The sequence below is a fragment of the Halichoerus grypus genome, chromosome 12 (assembly GCF_964656455.1).
Source record: "Halichoerus grypus chromosome 12, mHalGry1.hap1.1, whole genome shotgun sequence".
NCBI lineage: Eukaryota > Metazoa > Chordata > Mammalia > Carnivora > Phocidae > Halichoerus > Halichoerus grypus.
The window spans coordinates 37144413-37161946 of record NC_135723.1 but is presented as its reverse complement, the minus strand read 5'-3'; the positions used below and the strand labels follow the sequence as shown (position 1 = coordinate 37161946).

General features: G+C 36.5%; 1 protein-coding gene across 12 annotated transcripts in view; it reads left to right on the top strand.

The window, feature by feature from the left end:
- Positions 1–15578, top strand: part of HEPACAM2 (HEPACAM family member 2) — a 41871-nt gene extending 26293 nt beyond the window's left edge. For 2 of the 12 annotated variants that reach the window (XM_036113285.2, XM_036113287.2), the window contains 6 exons: positions 6662–6787; positions 6878–6902; positions 6994–7031; positions 8333–8406; positions 11712–11821; positions 12267–13828. In XM_036113285.2, the coding sequence (XP_035969178.1) occupies positions 6662–6787; positions 6878–6902; positions 6994–7031; positions 8333–8406; positions 11712–11821; positions 12267–12342 (449 nt within the window). In that variant the 3' untranslated portion in view covers positions 12343–13828. Of the gene's footprint in view, positions 1–6661; positions 6788–6877; positions 6903–6993; positions 7032–8332; positions 8440–11711; positions 11826–12266; positions 13829–14788 lie in introns of those variants that run through there. The other 10 variants (XM_036113294.2, XM_036113293.2, XM_036113292.2 and 7 more) reach the window with 9 other exon arrangements.
- The last annotated feature ends 1956 nt before the right edge of the window (positions 15579–17534 follow it).

Sequence of the window (17534 nt, the reverse complement as noted above, 5' to 3'; positions counted from 1 at the left end):
GGGTGCAGTCTCTCAAACAGCAGAGCTGTGATACCATGGATACCACACCTTTGCCCATATTTGCACTTAATATATTATTTCATTTTATTTGTTTGCCTAAGGAGGGGGCAAATAGCATTTGCACTAGGGCTTTGGTAAATGAGTCAGTCATATTTAAATAATGAAGAGAATGGCATGCTATGAGCTGAACAGTAGAAAACTCTCTGAAAGAAAGAATGGGGCTCCTGCGAGTGTCCAGAACTGCATTCAGAATTCCTATACATTCTCTGTAGCAATAGGATCAGAATTTCTCAAGTTGGGGTCTGGAAGTCCATCTCTCCAAAATACACTTGCCTAGAGCTGAGACTGCAGCAACTGTGCCCCTTGATTTGATTCTTGACATATTTGGCATTTTTTATTTTGTGAAAGGGAGCAAATTTCATGTTCTGAGACAGAGAATCAATGTTGAGAGGAGAGACTCAGAATGCTCTAGAAAGAAGGGGGCCTAACGGGGAAGATCATTTGTTCTGAGAATAAAGACTATCCCTATTCCTCATTCTCCAGGGAAGGATGCTTGGCCTTCACCATAGCCAAGGTTTTGGGATACAGACAGTGGTCACTACAAGGTGGTTCTCTGATGTATGGCTAACAGGGGCCGAGGGGAAAGGAGGCAAGAGAGCAATAAGAAAGGAGTCTGAAGAGATAAGGAAGTAGGGGTGCCTGGCTGGCTCAGTCAATGGAGCGTGCAGCTCTTGATCTCAGGGTTGTGGCTTCAAGCCCCATGTTGGGTGTGGAGACTACTTAAAAATTAATTAATTAACTAATTAATTAAAGAGATAAGGAAGTAATGGTAAAAGTAATAAGTGGAATCCTCTGTAGGACGAAATGTGTAAATTCAATCATTTTAAGAAACAAATCAAAAGGGACAAAAAGTTAAAAATGAAGGAGAGGCAAGAAGATGTCTTATTTAAATGTAAGATAGCCAATAATTGCATGTTAAACCAACTTTTGGTTGGTTTCAGAATCACAGAAGTGCCTGGCGAAGAGCTGATGTATGCAAGAGTGTAACCTCACCATTAGAATGAGAAGTACTTGGAAGTAATAATTATTAGCATATTTTCAAGCTTAAGGGGGGAAAAAACAACTGAGACTCTACTAAAATGTTTTTCTGCAGTTTTTCTCATGGTAAAGCACATAGCAGAAACTTGACAAGAATAAATCACCACTCAATACTTTTTTGAGGGGTTAGGGGAATTTTGGTGAAGGCAGTCCAACTATGAAGAAGTGAAAGAGCTGAAACACATCAAGCCTCCTGTTAGAAAAGATTAGAGGTAAAACTGGATACCTGCATTACAAAACCATTCTTTGACTATGGATTAACAGGAAAAAATTGAACTTGCAGTAGGAAAAAACCTATGTTCCAGTCTTAGTTCTATGACTTACTGAATATAGCAAATATTTTAGTTTCTCTGAGACTATTTCTTTGTCTGTACCTATAAATGGTACTTTAATTTTTTTAATTATTTACATTATTACTGATATGATACATCTATACCAAATAAATGGGAAACAAATGTACATTTAGTTTTATGTACATATAATGCTCATAATTTAATTGTGCAGGTCTGAAAATCGGCTAGTTTTGATTTTAATATTGGATCTAAAATGAAGAAATAGAGAATTTACTTGCTAAAAGTGGTATCCAAATCATATACTATATCTTAAATTATGCCATTCTATTATTTAGTATTTCTTCTTTATTACATTGCTTTTCTATCCCTGGTGGTGTTTCAAGAGAGTATTCTATTTGCCTTTATCTTATTGACAACCACACCAGAATATGGGTCCTTCTGAATTTATATTTTAGAAGTAAAATAGATTAACTTTTGTTGAGTTTCCAAAATTCTATCTCTAGGACAGTAGAGAATGTGGAAATCAGTCATACAAAGAACAATAAACCATCTGGAGATATTGAATCTGAAGAAGAGAATTCTAGGGGAGATATGAGAGTTTCAATAAATAATTGAGATGGCATCATGCAGAAAAAGATTTGATTTATTTTTTGTAATTTCAGTTGGTAGAACTGAGTGGCTTTGGGCTTAATGAGTGGAAGGACTTCTGTTTCTTCACTTCAGGTGGAAGTGGTGGAAAGCATAGAATTATAGTCAGACATTAATTGAGTTCAGCTTTGTATCCTGGAGTCTTAGCCTTTTCATCTTTAATATGGAACTTATTCTTGTATTTTGGAGGCCAATGGAAGTGGCAAGCAGTAAAAGTATTAATTTTGGTTAGTTTTTTTTTAATCTCCAAAGTCTAAGAGACAAAGAAAAATGTACAACTACCAAGTAACTAGAGAGGAAAAGAGGAATAAAATGAAATCCTGATTAATCCAAATTAAGACAAGAAAGGCGAGATAAAAATGGAGGAAATATAGAAAAAATAATAAGATTGTAGATCTCAGCCAAATATATTTAGTAATTCCATTAAATGCTAATGTACCACATATTCCAACTAAAAGACAAATATTGTCAAACTGGATTAAAAAATACTATTTGATGCAAAAAAATACAATTTGGTGTTTATAAGATATACACCTTATCTGTAAGGATACTGAAAGATTGAAAGTAAAAGAATGAACAGATAAACCATAAAAATAGCCAGAAGAAAGCTGATAAAGCTCTACTAGTATCAGGCGAATTAGATATATTTTTTAAGATAAGAAGTATTACTTTAGATAGAAAGTGGACATTTCATAAGAGTAAAGTGATCTATCAAGCAGGAAAATATAAAAATTCTGAATTTGAACGCATCTACTAGCATTGCTTCAAAGTATAATAAATAGCAAAAATTAACAAAGAAGTAGAAAAATCCATAATCAGAGAGAGATTTTAGCATATCTCTCTCAGTAACTGATAGAATACATAGACAAAAACTTAGTTGGAATAGAGAAAAACAATCTGTCCTAATTTCAGTAATGTAAAATATAACATACAACAACTGTAGACCACACCCTCTGTTCATATGACCATGTATATGGTCATTTTTCTAAAATCTTAGCATTCGAATGATTGAAATAAAACAGGGTCTGCTCTCTAACTAGAGTGGTGGACTTCAACTAAAAATCAACAACAGAGAAGAAAACTAGGAAACTCCCAAACTTCAGGAAATTAAGCAACATGCTTCTAAATAACTCATAGGTCAAATAAGAAATCTCAGTGAAAATTATAAAATATTTTGAACTTAATGATCATGAAAATACTACTTTTGAAAAACTCACAGGATGTTGTTCTATAGTAAAATTGTCTACACTTAAGAAAGTGATGAAGAAAATAATAATAGAGATTAAATTTAAAAGTATATTGTGTCCAGGGGTGCCTGGGTGGCTCAGTCGTTAAGCATCTGCCTTCGGCTCAGGTCATGATCCCAGGGTCCTGGGATCGAGCCCGCATCCAGCTCCCTGCTCAGTGGGAAGCCTGCTTCTCCCTCTCCCACTCCCCCTGCTTGTGTTCCCTCTCTTGCTGTTTCTCTCTCTGTCAAATAAATAAATAAAATCTAAAAAAAAAAAAAAAAAAGTATATTGTGTCCATAGCCATTACATTATGTATGGCACAAAAAATTGAGGACCTATTCTTCCAGCATCAAAAACTATTACTCAGTCCAGCAGTTATTCACATCATTGATGAATGTATGAAGTTCCAATGTATGTTGTTATTTCATTTTCATCTTATTAAATATAAACCAATATCTATGTTGAAACTACACTTGATCATATATGATGTAAGCTATTTCTTTGCTCAATTGCATAGTAATCATAGTAGTTATTTAAAGTCTATTTTTTTCAAAATATGGTTGAATTTCACCCATGGGTGGAAAATATAAGAGTTCAGCAAAAATCAACAAATGCATTTCATGAGAATCAATTAGCTATATGTAATTAACAATAAAGAGTATTGCATATTTTACATAGCACATAATTCTAAGTTATGTGCTACACTTCCATTTTTATCATTAAAATTTGTAACTTGTGTGTGTGTGTGTATATATATATATGTGTGTGTACATACATACATTTTTTTTGAGACTCAGTTACCTGTAGACCCACTGGATAGTGTCCTATTTACATAATATACATCATGTAAAACTCTCTGGCTGCCCCAAATTCTAGGATATTAGAGCAGCAAGAGAACTTAAAGGCCTCTCACTCTAACCTCCTCATTTCACTAGTGTGAGAATCAAGGCCATCAAAGTCAAGTGGCTCATCCATTGTTGCCCAGCTCTCTAGAAAGAACAAACCCTTGAAGTAGGAGCAGAGTATCTGAAGAAAGGCTCAAACCTCACAAAGAGATCACCCAAATGCTAAAGTAGTTCCAAACTAAAAGGTCAGCTTTCCAACAATGGGAGAATATAAATTAACAGAGAAAAGAAGGAAAAATAATCTTTCTAATAAGTTTTTTGATGTTCTAGTGGAGATCTAGAACCAAAAATCGCCATTCTCATTCGTTTTAAACCACCCTGTGATGCATTTATTTCTTCCATCCAAAGTTTAAGAGTTTAATTTAAAATATGTTTAAAAGCAATAAATATTGCACCGGTATTGTAATCCCACAGAAAGAACGTTTTAAGAACACAGTTTTCTGAATGTGTATCAGAAATTTATAAACTTCCCATCAGAGATAGGAAAAATTTTTGATAATGCAAAACAACCTTGCTTAACTCTTAAGGATTTAAGGGGAATATTGGACAGCATTGTGTGAGAAAATTAGAAGAGATAAATGATTTCCATGACTTTTTAACTGGAATTTGACATATGGGATCTATATTATATTATGAGAAGATTCTGGGAAGATTAAAAGATGAAAGTGTTCTAGATAGAAAAGCCATGAGAGTATGTATATGGCCACAGTGAAAGAATGGAAATAAATACTAAGGTTTTTTCTTTGTCTTTGCTGCTAGAGACCTCAGCAGAGCCTTTATTGGGGAAGACAACACAGTACAGCCTGGATATTTATTGCAGAGCTGGGTGGCCACCAAGCTCTTCACTGCACCCAAGTTCATCCAGGATGGAAGCAATATCCCATGACGTTCACTCCCACATTAAGCTGGACTGGGACAGGCAACTGCCACAGTTCATTTCATTTCCACATCAATACCTGAGTCACATGATTCATGGAAGACATCTGTTACTCACATTTGTTGCAGGTCACAACTACTTCCCACTTTATAGATTAACTCTATGACTAAACATATCATAGTCTAAAAGTGGTGTTAATGTAGCCATGGTTAATAAGTTGGTTTTAAACTGCATCAAAGGGGGGGCACCTGGGTGGCTCAGTCAGTTAAGCAACTGCCTTCAGCTCACGCTCAGGTCCTGATCCCAGGGTCCCTGCTCAGCCAGGAGCCTGCCTCTCCCTCTCTCTGCCCCTCCCACCCACTTGTGCGCTCTCTCTCTCTCTCTCTCTCAAATAAATAAAATCTTAAAAAAAAAAAAAAGGGGAGGCAGCACTAAGTGTCAAGAGCCTGGGCCACATCTGAACTCTGCCCACTTATTAGCTGAGTGACCTTGGGCAAGCCTCAGCTTCCTCATCTATAAGAGGAGGATGATAATAATAATACTTCCTTATTGATTGTTGTGAACATTCAATGGGTTAATATATATCATATACTCTTAGAACAGAGCCGGATATATTATAAGCACTCAGCAGGTCAGGTGTTAGCTATAGCTATTACCCCATATTTTATATAGGAATATTAAATAAAAGGAATGACTTGCAAAACAAAGTGAATTTTATTTTTTTTATTTTTTTTTAAGATTTTTTAATTTATTTATTTGACAGAGAGAGACACAGCTAGAGAGGGAACACAAGCAGGGGGAGTGGGAGAGGGAGAAGCAGGCTTCCCACTGAGCAGGGAGCCAGATGCGGGCTCCATCCCAGGACCCTGAGATCATGACCTGAGCCAAAGGCAGACACTTGATGACTGAGCTACCCAGGGACCCCCAAATGAATTTTAGTTACAATGTGGGACTCCAAATATTTTATTGACAATCACACATATTCTATTTTAGGAATTAAAATTTCTTTATTGGTCAAAAATTAGTAGAGTGTATTTGAAATAAACACTTCCCCTCTGGCACTTTAATCACATACTACCTGCCTAGAAAATCCATGTACCTGAATTATACTGAAAGAGCGAGATGGAAGGAAAGAGAACAATTCAGCAACTGGGAATGTTTTATACAATGAGATCAAACAGATCTAAATTAAATGGTGGTGAACACTATTGGAAAGTATGACATAAGCTATTTGCTACATCCAGTACAACACATCAGTATTATCCTGGGTAGATTACCACATTTCCAATTACAAATATCCTTAGAGAGTTTAGGCCATTGTGGTCAAATGGCTGTGTTTTCTAAAATAAGTGCATTCCTTCTGCTTGGACTTTCTCATTCTCACTTGCTAACACACACTCTCCCCTCCCCCCCCCGTCTCTCTCTCTCTCTCTCTCTCTCTCTATGTATATATATATATATATATATATATACATACATTCACACACAAAAGAAATAATATATATTATATAGGTGCAGTAATGTCCCCAGATAAAGCATAAACAACTCAAACTATATAGTAATTTATTATTGATCTTTAATAAAAATATTTAAAATATGTCTTTTATTTAGGACTGGAGAAGCTTGCACAAAAAGGGAAATCATTGTCCCCTTTAGCAAGTATAACTGGAATATCACTCTTTTTGATTATATCCATGTGTCTTCTCTTCCTATGGAAAAAATATCAACCCTACAAAGGTAGGTTAAAATTAGAAAGAAAATTTACAAATTGTTTTATATGTGTACTAAAAAGTACCTTACTATGGTTTTTTTTCCTCTTGGTTTTAGTTATAAAACAGAAGCTAGGAGGCAGGTAATATGTATGTTCCTACAAAAATAATTTTTTCCTGAATGCTTTTTCCTCAATTATTATCACTGACAGAAATACCTATTTTTTTTTTCAGGCCAGAAACAGAATACAGGAAAGCTCAAACATTTTCAGGTAATGGCCATGCTGAAAGGGACTAATATCAATGTTAATGTATATGAATTAATATTGTTGATAATAATTATTATATATAATGTACTATTGATATAATTCCCATAAGCTATTATTGATATAATACTAACAGTCCTTTACCTTTAAATAGTGCCTTTACTTTACAAAGTGCTATCTCTTGTATTGGTTTTATCTAAGTCATGCAAGTCTATAAAATAAGCCTGAAAGGCACTCAACTCCATTTTTATAGGCAAGAGAACCAAGGCTTAGAGATTAAGTCACTTGCCCACCGTCACTGAGTTCTTTTGAATCCTAATCCATTGATCCTTGTATTATTTTGAAAATGCCCAGGACCCTCTCAATTTAGTCTTTCCTAAAGCAGATACAATGCTGGCAGCTCCATCCCAGGGAGAAAAGGAAAGGGAGGTTTGACAGCTTTGCTGCTTCTTTGTCCCCAGATTGCCCCTCATTGCCATTCACTACTGACTCCCTACAGAGTTGTTATAAGCTAACAATGGGGCTTTAACTCAGGCCTTGGAGTCACATGGAGCTGGGTTTCAGTGCCATATATGCCACTTTTTTCCAGTGTCACCTTGAGAAAATTAATTAATTTTTCTTGACCTCAACTTCCTCATCTATATAATAGAGATAATAACTCCCCCCCACACACACACCAGGGTTGCTATGAGAATTAAATACAATGATGTAGGTGGAGTGCCTAATATGCCTGGATGCTTAGTGAATGTGGGTCTGCTTCCTCTTATCAAGCCCCAGAGACCATCTGGTTCCTCCCAACCACCCCATTCCCATCATTTTACAGATGATAGTTTGGGTGATTTTGATATTGCCTTGTATTATATTTTGGACACATGGGCAGCTATATTTAATTATGTATTCTTATTAGTTCTGATGGTCTCTGTTTTAAATTTGGCAGGGTGCAGTACATATTATGTGTAGATTAAGAGTTGCTGTGACTCCCAGGCTGAAGCCTTAGTGTGCTCTTTGGTAACTGAGAGTTACAAAGGACAAGCCTGCCCACACGTGTTCATTTGAATATAGAATACACCTTCCCACATCAGGCTTTAAGAATAATTGTCCCAATTTAGTTTCAATTCTCAGCTTCTGAAGGAGTGATTTCCAACACTGCTTAGTGACAATATGACTATAGGGGATTAGGAAATGTTAAATTGGTTTTATACACATACCACTTGAAGCAAACAGTAAAGTTTTACAAAGGCTTAAAAAAAACTACAGTAGCAGTTCGAGGCATTTGATTTGTAAGTAGTGTTTGTTTTACATTTCAGGCCATGAAGATGCTCTGGATGACTTTGGAATATATGAATTTGTTGCTTTTCCAGATGCTTCTGGTGTTCCCAGGGTTGGTTTCCCTAGTGGCTGATGAACCAGAGGTGTAAGCGGCATTCAGTTAAGCACTCCGGCAGTGTGGTCAAGTGGCTGTGCTACCCTCAGCAGGGTTTACTCACTTTGTAGTGAATGATGTTGCCAGATCTGAGGAGCTAAAGCATCTTTCTTGGCCTTTATAAGTAAGGCTAACACAAATTAGGAAGTTACACTAATTCGTAAACATTCTTTACCTGGTAAGCTCAGCGAAGAGAGAACTAACTAGGTTGAAGTTCAAGAGAACTTAACAAATAGGGGATCAGGGGACCCTGATTTAAATCATTCTGCATCACCTTGATGGCTAGAGCCTGTCACTTCACTGAACTCTCTCTCTCTCTCTGTTCCTCACTTTCCCTTCCCTTCCCCTCATAGCTTGCAAAGACAATTGATCATACCCTTACTCATACCCTTATGCTCTTCAGAAGAAAGGTACTGTATAAACCCAAAGTATGCAAGTACACATCTTTATTTTTTATCCTAAAGGTGCCTGAGATGTGAGATGGGGAGCCTTTACGCCGTTGAAACATTTTTTCAGTTTGCAAAGACAAGGTCTTTTAAAACAATCTGTTTTGTTTAACAGACTTAAAGAATGTTCTCTGAGCTAATAAGCTCGTTAGCATTTTTATAGATTTCTGTAGGGCCAGTCTTACCTCTGCTTTCTTGTTCCCCTATGATAGTTTACTTAGGGAAGGGGCCATAAACAGACTACTTGCTTCAGGGCATTTTCATTTCCTTTTTTTTTTTTTAAGAACTATTTGTCATTAGGGATTGGTTACCTCACCTGTCTGTTCAGTGAATTCTATCAATGCATAAGGTTCATACAGTAATTTTCCTAGCCACAGACTTTACTTCACAAATGCTATGTGAGTAATAGAGGGAGACTGATTTGTATTTCATCCTCCTAAGGGCACGTTGGTAGCACCATGATCACAGATGAAGGGCAGAACTGCATTGCAAAGCTTCGCACTACCCTATTCAGTCTCAGACAGCACTGGCTCACCTTTCACTTCTACAACGAAAAAGACAAAAATAAATATTTGTAGATCAATTATTTCAAACAGCTTCTCACCACAGCAGAAAGCCCCTTGTCAGGTGTGGCTTTTAAATAGGAGAGCAGGAAACTGAAGAGCTGGTAAGACTTAGAATTGAATTTTTGAAACTGGGGAGTTTCTTTAATTATAATAATGCAGTTTTTATTCCTAGGAATTCATGAGGAAGGAGTGAGATCTATGTAAGAAGCTTTAAATTTAACCTTGTGATTAATTAGTATTCAGTTTGAAGATGTTATTGGGAAGACCTGTATGTTCAAAATGCTATAATCCTCAAGAACTTGGGGCAGAGAAATGAGCACTTTGATTACATATCAGAAGCTGCCCTTATTTCTGTTATAAGTAGAATAACTTAATTTGGAGCTATGCCCATCTTCAAAGCTGAAAATTCCTGAGGAGTCAGCTAAGGTTCTTCATTGGTGGTGCAAGGTGCTTTGGGAAGAAGTGAGAAATCAACACCAACAATGGAAGGAAAAGGATGAGGAACAGGACATGTGTAGGACAATCTGTGTTAGAAGAAGCCAGCATGGCAGTTATGTGTGAAGATTAGCAACCAAATGCAATGGCTTTGAGAAGAAAAGGAAAAATAATAATAAGGCCAAGATGTCAAAGTTGAAGTTAAGAAGGGAAATAACTTACTAACTTTTTGAGTTTTTAAAAATAAGAATCATCTCTCAGCTTGTGGTACATGGACATGTGGAATCTTCCTCCTCTCTCTACTTGCTGTAGATTTTACTGTCCATTTAGCACCTCTTTGGGGAATTGGACAGAAAGCTATGGCATGAAATGAACAAATTTATTCCTTGTTATCAGCTGATATGAGCTTAGGTGAATAAGTCATTACCTATAGATTGCTTTTATCATAGCCCCCAAACACCCCCATACCAAAAAAACTCAAGAGTTGATCTCAAGTACACTTGACCCTGGAACAACATGGGGGTTAGGGGTGCCAGGGCTAACCAATCAAAAATCTTCCTTTTGACTCCCCCAAAACTTAACTACTAGTAGCCTACTTTGACCAAAAGTCTTACCAATAATATCAACAGTCAGTTAATGCATATTTGTATTATATATTGTATTCTTACAATAAAGTAAGCTAGAGAAAAAATGCTAAGAAAAGCATAAGGAAGAGAAAATACATTTACAGTATGTCCTGTATTTACTGAAAAATATCCATGTATAAGTGGACCTGCGCAGTTCAAACCCAGTTTGTTCAAGGGCCAACTGTACAAATGGTAAAGAAAATCTCCTTGGCACAAAAATGATAGGATGAATCACATATCCTAGGGCTGCACGTGAGAACTTAGGCAAGTGGAATGGAAACTGTTTCCAAAGAAAACACAGAGCTAAGATGTTCCAATGCAACAAAGCAGATTAAATTGGATTGAGATAACAAACTCTTCAGATGATTTATCAAGGGCAAAGAGTCCTCTAGGTGATACTCTATAAATACAAGACTGAAAGTGATCCATTGGAAGTGTGATGAAAATTGGAAGAGCTTGGGATGAGGAGGGGAACCAGACTTTAGCAAACTAATTGGAAGGCAGTGTTTACAAGAAGAAGAAAATTATCAGATACAAGGAAGGGGAGTTAATAGAACACGAATGCCGGTTTCAGCAAAATACATGTTGGTTTTTACCAGGCAGAAATATACTGCAGTGCTTCCCACATTCTTCCAAGCCTTTAGTTAGAGCCCATCCATGACTGCATTCAAACCAAAACATCTCCCTTTGTGTGTTCTGTATTTCTTGGTACTGTCTGTATTAACTTGCAGTGTGATGAGGGCTTTTGTCTACACATTATTCTTTCTTTTCAACCATCCTTGCACATGTAACTGGCAAACAGTGTCAAAAAGCTAACTGAGATGTAATATAAAAGATAATCGTATACGCTCTCTGATTCTAAGCTGTCCTGATATCTTCTCTTTTGCTATTTTTTTCTTTCTATTATATTTCCTTTACAGTATTGCCAGCTTTTTTCTTAAAGGAAGAAAAAAAAGTGATAGCATTGTTAAGCTATTCCTCTTCTGACTTCATAGCTATGCTGCTGCATAAACTACCATAGGGTAAGTGCAGGAAACTATAGCAAGGAGAAGATGGACATTGTAGGGAAGATAAACAGATCTAATCCTCTAATCATCACTACTTCCAGTTGTTTTCAACTACGCAGCAGAGTAGACATACTATTTACTAGTCTGCTAATTTTTTTTTTTTTAATGTGCCACATTTTCTAGATGCCAAGTAGGTCTGCTCCAACCTCTGATGGCGTATCAGGACAAGATTTGCACAGTACAATTTACGAAGTCATTCAGCACATACCTGCCCAACAGCAAGACTGTCCAGAGTAAGTATGAACTTGCATTTGGTGATGCTACTTTGGAAGGGCTGAGTATTCAGCCCCTGCTTTGCCCAGAATTTACTGAAAGGCTCAGAAGAAAAATATTAAAACAGGAAATTATAGCTTCTGTACATTTGAACACACTTGCCCACTGGAAAATAATTTTAGGGAAAAAAAATAGACAAACACACAAGTATCTTCTAGGGTTGTGCACTTGGGCCAGTGGACTGGATGCAGAGCTCTGGAATCCAACATTTCCCTCCAATGAGTCTGGGTATGAAAGAGATTTTCAGGCCAGTTCTCAAGCCTGATAATCTTGGTTATCTTGACACTTTTCCAATGACTGTGGTGATTTTAGAGCCAATGATCTGTCACTATGAATAGGACCAGGAAAAAAAACCCTACAAAATATGCACAGCACCGTCACCATCAAATGTCCAACCTCTTACAGATTCAAAGCAGTCTACTCTCAAGTGAACAGAATCACAGCATGGACTGGCCTCACATCCAGAGACGGTAAAATCTGAGCTGAGGCCAAAGCCAGGAAACTACTTATCCAGTTAACCTCAGGGCTGACACTAAGGAGTTGCCCTCCCTTCCCCGGCCACCACGGAGAAACTAAGCCTACAGCCTTTTGAAATAATGAAATGAACTTCCCCTTTTTGTGTTATAGCTGCCTGCAGGCATAACTGCCACAAATCATCTTCCATCATTTCTTTATTTGTCATTTATTGACTTTGAAAAGAACATCAATAACCACACACAGGAACTTCCCCTCTGGCAAAAGAAACAGTTCTAGAGAAGTAATTCATGCACACCTCTGGATAAATACCAAAAACAACAGCTAGCAGTGGATGAATGCATGGGAAATCATCTTAGGGGGAGGAGACCCAGTCCTGGGGCGGGGGGGACTATGCAGTCCTTTAAGGGCTAAGTGGCAGGACACCTCAGAGGACCCCATCAGTGCATTGCTTCTTGACCCAGGGAGCCTGGAGAAAAGGGAGTCAGGTAAATTAGGAGCAGACCCTGACAGACTAGGAACTTCTGGCTTGAAATGAAAATGTTTTAAAGAATTATATTATTGGGGCACCTGGGTGGCTCAGTCTGTTTAGGGTCCTACTCTTGATTTCATCTCAGCTCATGATCTCAGGGTCCTAGGAAGGAGCCCCAGGTAGGGCTCCCTGCTCAGCGCCTCCGAGAATGCTTTCCCTCTCCTTCCCACTTTGCCCCTCTCCCCCTTGCACACTCTCTCTCAAATAAATAAATAAAATCTTAAAAGAATTATTTAAATGCTGTATTTAAAAAATCAGAACACAAGAGTGAAATATTATTCCATGACAGTTAAAAAAAAAAAAAAAACACCTCTCTAAAATGATACCTGACTCTCTTTACTTCTGGACTAGAAAATTAAGGGATTTTTGTTGTTATTGTTGTCGTTAAATGTAAGGAATAGAAAGAATTTTGAGAGTATGTCTGCTTCCCAATTTTAAGATTATATCCAATTAGGAATTTTATCCTATTTAAGTTCATGTGTTTTTCTATTTGTCATTTATTCTGCATTATCTTTTTTTAAATTTAGAATGCAAACAAACCAAATGAAAACTTGAGGTTTATCTTTTAAAGCTCCCAATGATAAAATAAATGTTGATTTATTTATAAAGCAGTAGAATATGGCAGCTATAATTTCAGAACACAAAATAAAGTGATCAGGTTGGTTTTGCATGTCAAAAAAAAACATGATTCTCTAAGTTAAAAAAGAAAATCACTCTCTGAAACTAGACTGCTTTCAGATATGAGCAACATCTTTAGAGTTTCTTGGGAATATAAAAGTTTATTTTAGAAATAAACTCAGAAGGTTGAAAATAAAGCAGAAATGTTCTTTTTCAAGCACATAATGGACTATTCAAACTGCTATTGAGGATATGCTCCCTCGAGGGGCGGCAACCTGAGAACCCCAGTTCACACCACCAGTCCTCTGTCTCCATTGCCTCAGCTCACCTCCTTCCCTGTCCTCCTACTCTTTCTTTGCTTCCCTTCCTGTGTCTTTGTCTTCCAGGGACTCTCTCTTCCTTTACCTCCATCCTTCAATATCTGCCCTCTCTGAATATTCCCTTCTTTTATCTTCTCTCTCTGGAAGACTGTCTCCCTTCTCTCTAAAATCTCTTAAAATTTTCCTTTTTACACTTATTTTATTTACAGTCAATTTACAAACATTTCCAGAACATTATCTTCTAGGGATAGAGATTAAGTAAGGCTAAGTCTTTTAAGGATTCTGTAGTTTAGTAGGCTCTTGTTTGCTTATTGTAACTAAAGACTAGTGGTCCTTAGTAGAATAAATATTCCTCAATAATTAAATATTCCCTAAACATACAGAGGGCATTTTTCTCTCCTGATTGCCTATGGCTTTATTCTTTAAGTTCAATTAAACTCAAAGATCCATTTTATGAGTAATGCAATATTACAGGTGGCTGGTAAATCTCTCTCCTTCCCCCTTCCCAAAGTGAATGTGCAAGCTCTGGGTAAAGAATAATAACTTTCTGCTTTCTTGTACCTCTGTTTGACAGTTGCTTCTGAGATAGGAAAGACAGCCAAAAAATTCTTTTCTTTGGCTCTTAGACTATTCTAACAGTGTTGTTTTCATTACTGTATGTGTCTGTTACCTAATTGGACTGGTGTTTAACAAATTGGTAAGTTGACCTGTTTTCATATTTTAGTACTCAGCCCAGTTATTTGGTTATTGAACTTATGGCTACATTTATTTAAATGCTATCTGTTGACCTCATTAAAGCTCCTGGCACAGTTTGTTTTGAACCCGTGACTGGCTGTTAGTATCTTAAAATCGGGACATTTGAGTAAGTAAACCTTTACTTTCAAAAGGAAATTATCTACAGAATTTAGTGATTGCTGATTTAACTTATTGGTTTATAAATGTAATTTTCTTGATCTAATTCAAAACATTCCTATTATTTGCAGCTATTGAAAGAAAGAAAAAATTTAAGGTTCTTCTACCTGTGGAACTGGAAATCTGTAGAATATTTTACATATCTTGTAACATCTTTTTGCCAGGTGAGCATTCATGGGTAAAGCAGTGCATTGGAGTGAAATAATGAAGGAACATTTTGAGGAAAAACAGTGGAAATGTATATTCATCTGGAATCAGTGAAGAAATCAAGCCCAATACCTCTTGCTCATTACTCCTTTTAAATGCAGAATAGAGTCATTTATAAAAATTGTACTGAAGGTTTTCCAGCATACACACAATGCATTGTGTTATAGAGGAACATGGTGGGGAAGTAGTCCTCAGGGGACAATCTTTATCATAGTGACTGAGAGGGGGAAAAAAAGGACGGGACTTTCCAATTACTCTTTTCATATCAAATTTCTCTAAAAAGCTCAATTAGTTCTAATCTACACTTTCACTTCATCAACATGGACTATCCTATCTAATTTACGAATGTGGAAACTTTATATTTGTAAAATTTCTGGTAGGCTTTGTTTTTAATTGTTTTTGTTTAATTCTCATTACTGTTAAATTACTATATTAATTTTTAAAATTTTATTCCCAAACTTATTTCCTGCTATTTGTACCACCCAATAAGGATGGCTCTCACAACAGCAAGACTTGCCTTCTCCTAGGTCATCAGTTACCAGTGGCTTTTTTGAAAAGACATAAAATACTGAAGGAAATGACATATTAAAGTCTTATTTTTATTTTTGTTCAAGGAAAGATGGATTGAAATAAATTATTCTGGTTTTGCTTTTATATGACCTTGACTCTTTGTCTTGTAGGGCAAAAATTTTACATAAAAGTCAGATTGTACAATTAGATTTTTTATCCTTATTTCCCAGTGTGCAATAAAGTGTAGATTATAGAGAACTACTAAAATAAGAATCTTCCTCTTTCATGGCTATTTTTTTTTTCAGGCTTGAAATTTTTACTTGATTGAATTGCTGATTCTGGGAAAGGCCTCCCTTCTTGTATATTGCTGTATTTAAAAAATCAGTAGACCAAGTGGCAGAATTAGAAAACACCATTTTACAACCTCCAGGGGAAATAACTGATTCAGATCACAATCGTCTTTAGCCAAGACTGCTAGATAAATGACACCAGATAAAACTAGATGACCAAGGATCAGGTTGCAGAAACTCTGTGAAGGGAAGGTCTGAGACCTAGAGAGAAGTAGGTGTACGAAGTAGCACAGAGGCAACTGTGCAGGATGCAAGAGGCCCAGGGAGTGGGCACAGAAAGGTCATCTGAGTGTTGTAGGTCTTGAAGATGAAAGATGAATATTTATGTGTAATGACATTGGCTACAAACACTCTGACCTGACAATACCACACTTTAAGATTTCATTCTGGCCAAATAAAGGTAGAAACAACCCAAATATTCAACAATAGGGGATTTTTAAGTGACATTAGATCCATACAATGGTTCACACTGCAACTATTAAAAAAGAAGGTATACACCTGTATTTACTGACTTTAAACTATGTCTCATGACCTATTATTTTATACACGAGAAAGAAATCACAAGAAGAGCATTTCTTTTTCAAAGTGTTTCAAAGGAACCACTGTATTTACACTGTACTTCCCGCCTTTTCATAGAAGCACATGGTGAAAGGAAAATTAAGACAAAGTCCCACAACCCCTTTCTGGTCTTCTTTCTCTACCACCTCATGTATTTCTCTGCTGGAAAAGTCCACCAGTCCTACCACAAACATTTTCTTTTGCATTTGGTATAATATATGATCATATATATGTGATATATATTACATGATTATATAATTAGATTATATAGAGAGATTTTATATATATGTATAATCAGAAAAGGAATTAATGCCCACTATAAATAAATATATAATATATATACATACATACTTGGAAATGCAGATGGCTAACCATAAGATAATTAAAATCACCTACAGAGAGTAGATCTTAAACAGTCTCACAACAGCAAAAAAGAAAATTGCAATCATGTGAGGTGATGATTGTGTTAACTAACCTTATTGTGGTCAATTATTTCACAGTATGTACATGTACCAAATCATCACACCTTAAACTTACACAATGTTATATGTCAATTATATTGCAATAAGGCTAGAAAAATAATATAAAATCACTTGTATTCTCACCTCTCAGAAATAACCTGTTAACGTTTTCCTAAACTAGTTATGCATGTATTCTTTCATACACCTTCTAGTTCCAGAAAGGATTTATGGTAGCTCATATAAATGCATAATGTAACAAGATAAAATACACCCAAAAAATAAAGTTGATAAAGAAAACAGGGTGAAGGAACAATGAGAGTTTACAAAGGCAAATTGAAAGCAGAAATGAGGTTAATAACCAGTATGATGAATTCCCCTTCATCTCTGAGTATTATTTTATTACACCAAGATCACACAGCATATGCAGTGGATGTCTAAGGAGGGACTTCTAAACTGAATGCAATTTGTAACTGTCAGAGCCAAAGAAAGGTTGCAATCCCCTCACAGGGCTGGAAAAGAGCAGGTCAGCTTTCCCAGCCGCCACTCACCGAAGTTCCATCTGCCTCTCTCCTTCCTCAATCTTGAATTCCCTCCCTCCCCAAGGCTCTTGCTGGTCTTACTTGAAGAGCAGATTAACTACAATGAGCAACAGCTGTATCTCTGTGTTCGCCTTCCAAGACCCAACCCTGGAACACTTTCAGTCACAGACCATCTTATACAGCCTTTTCTTG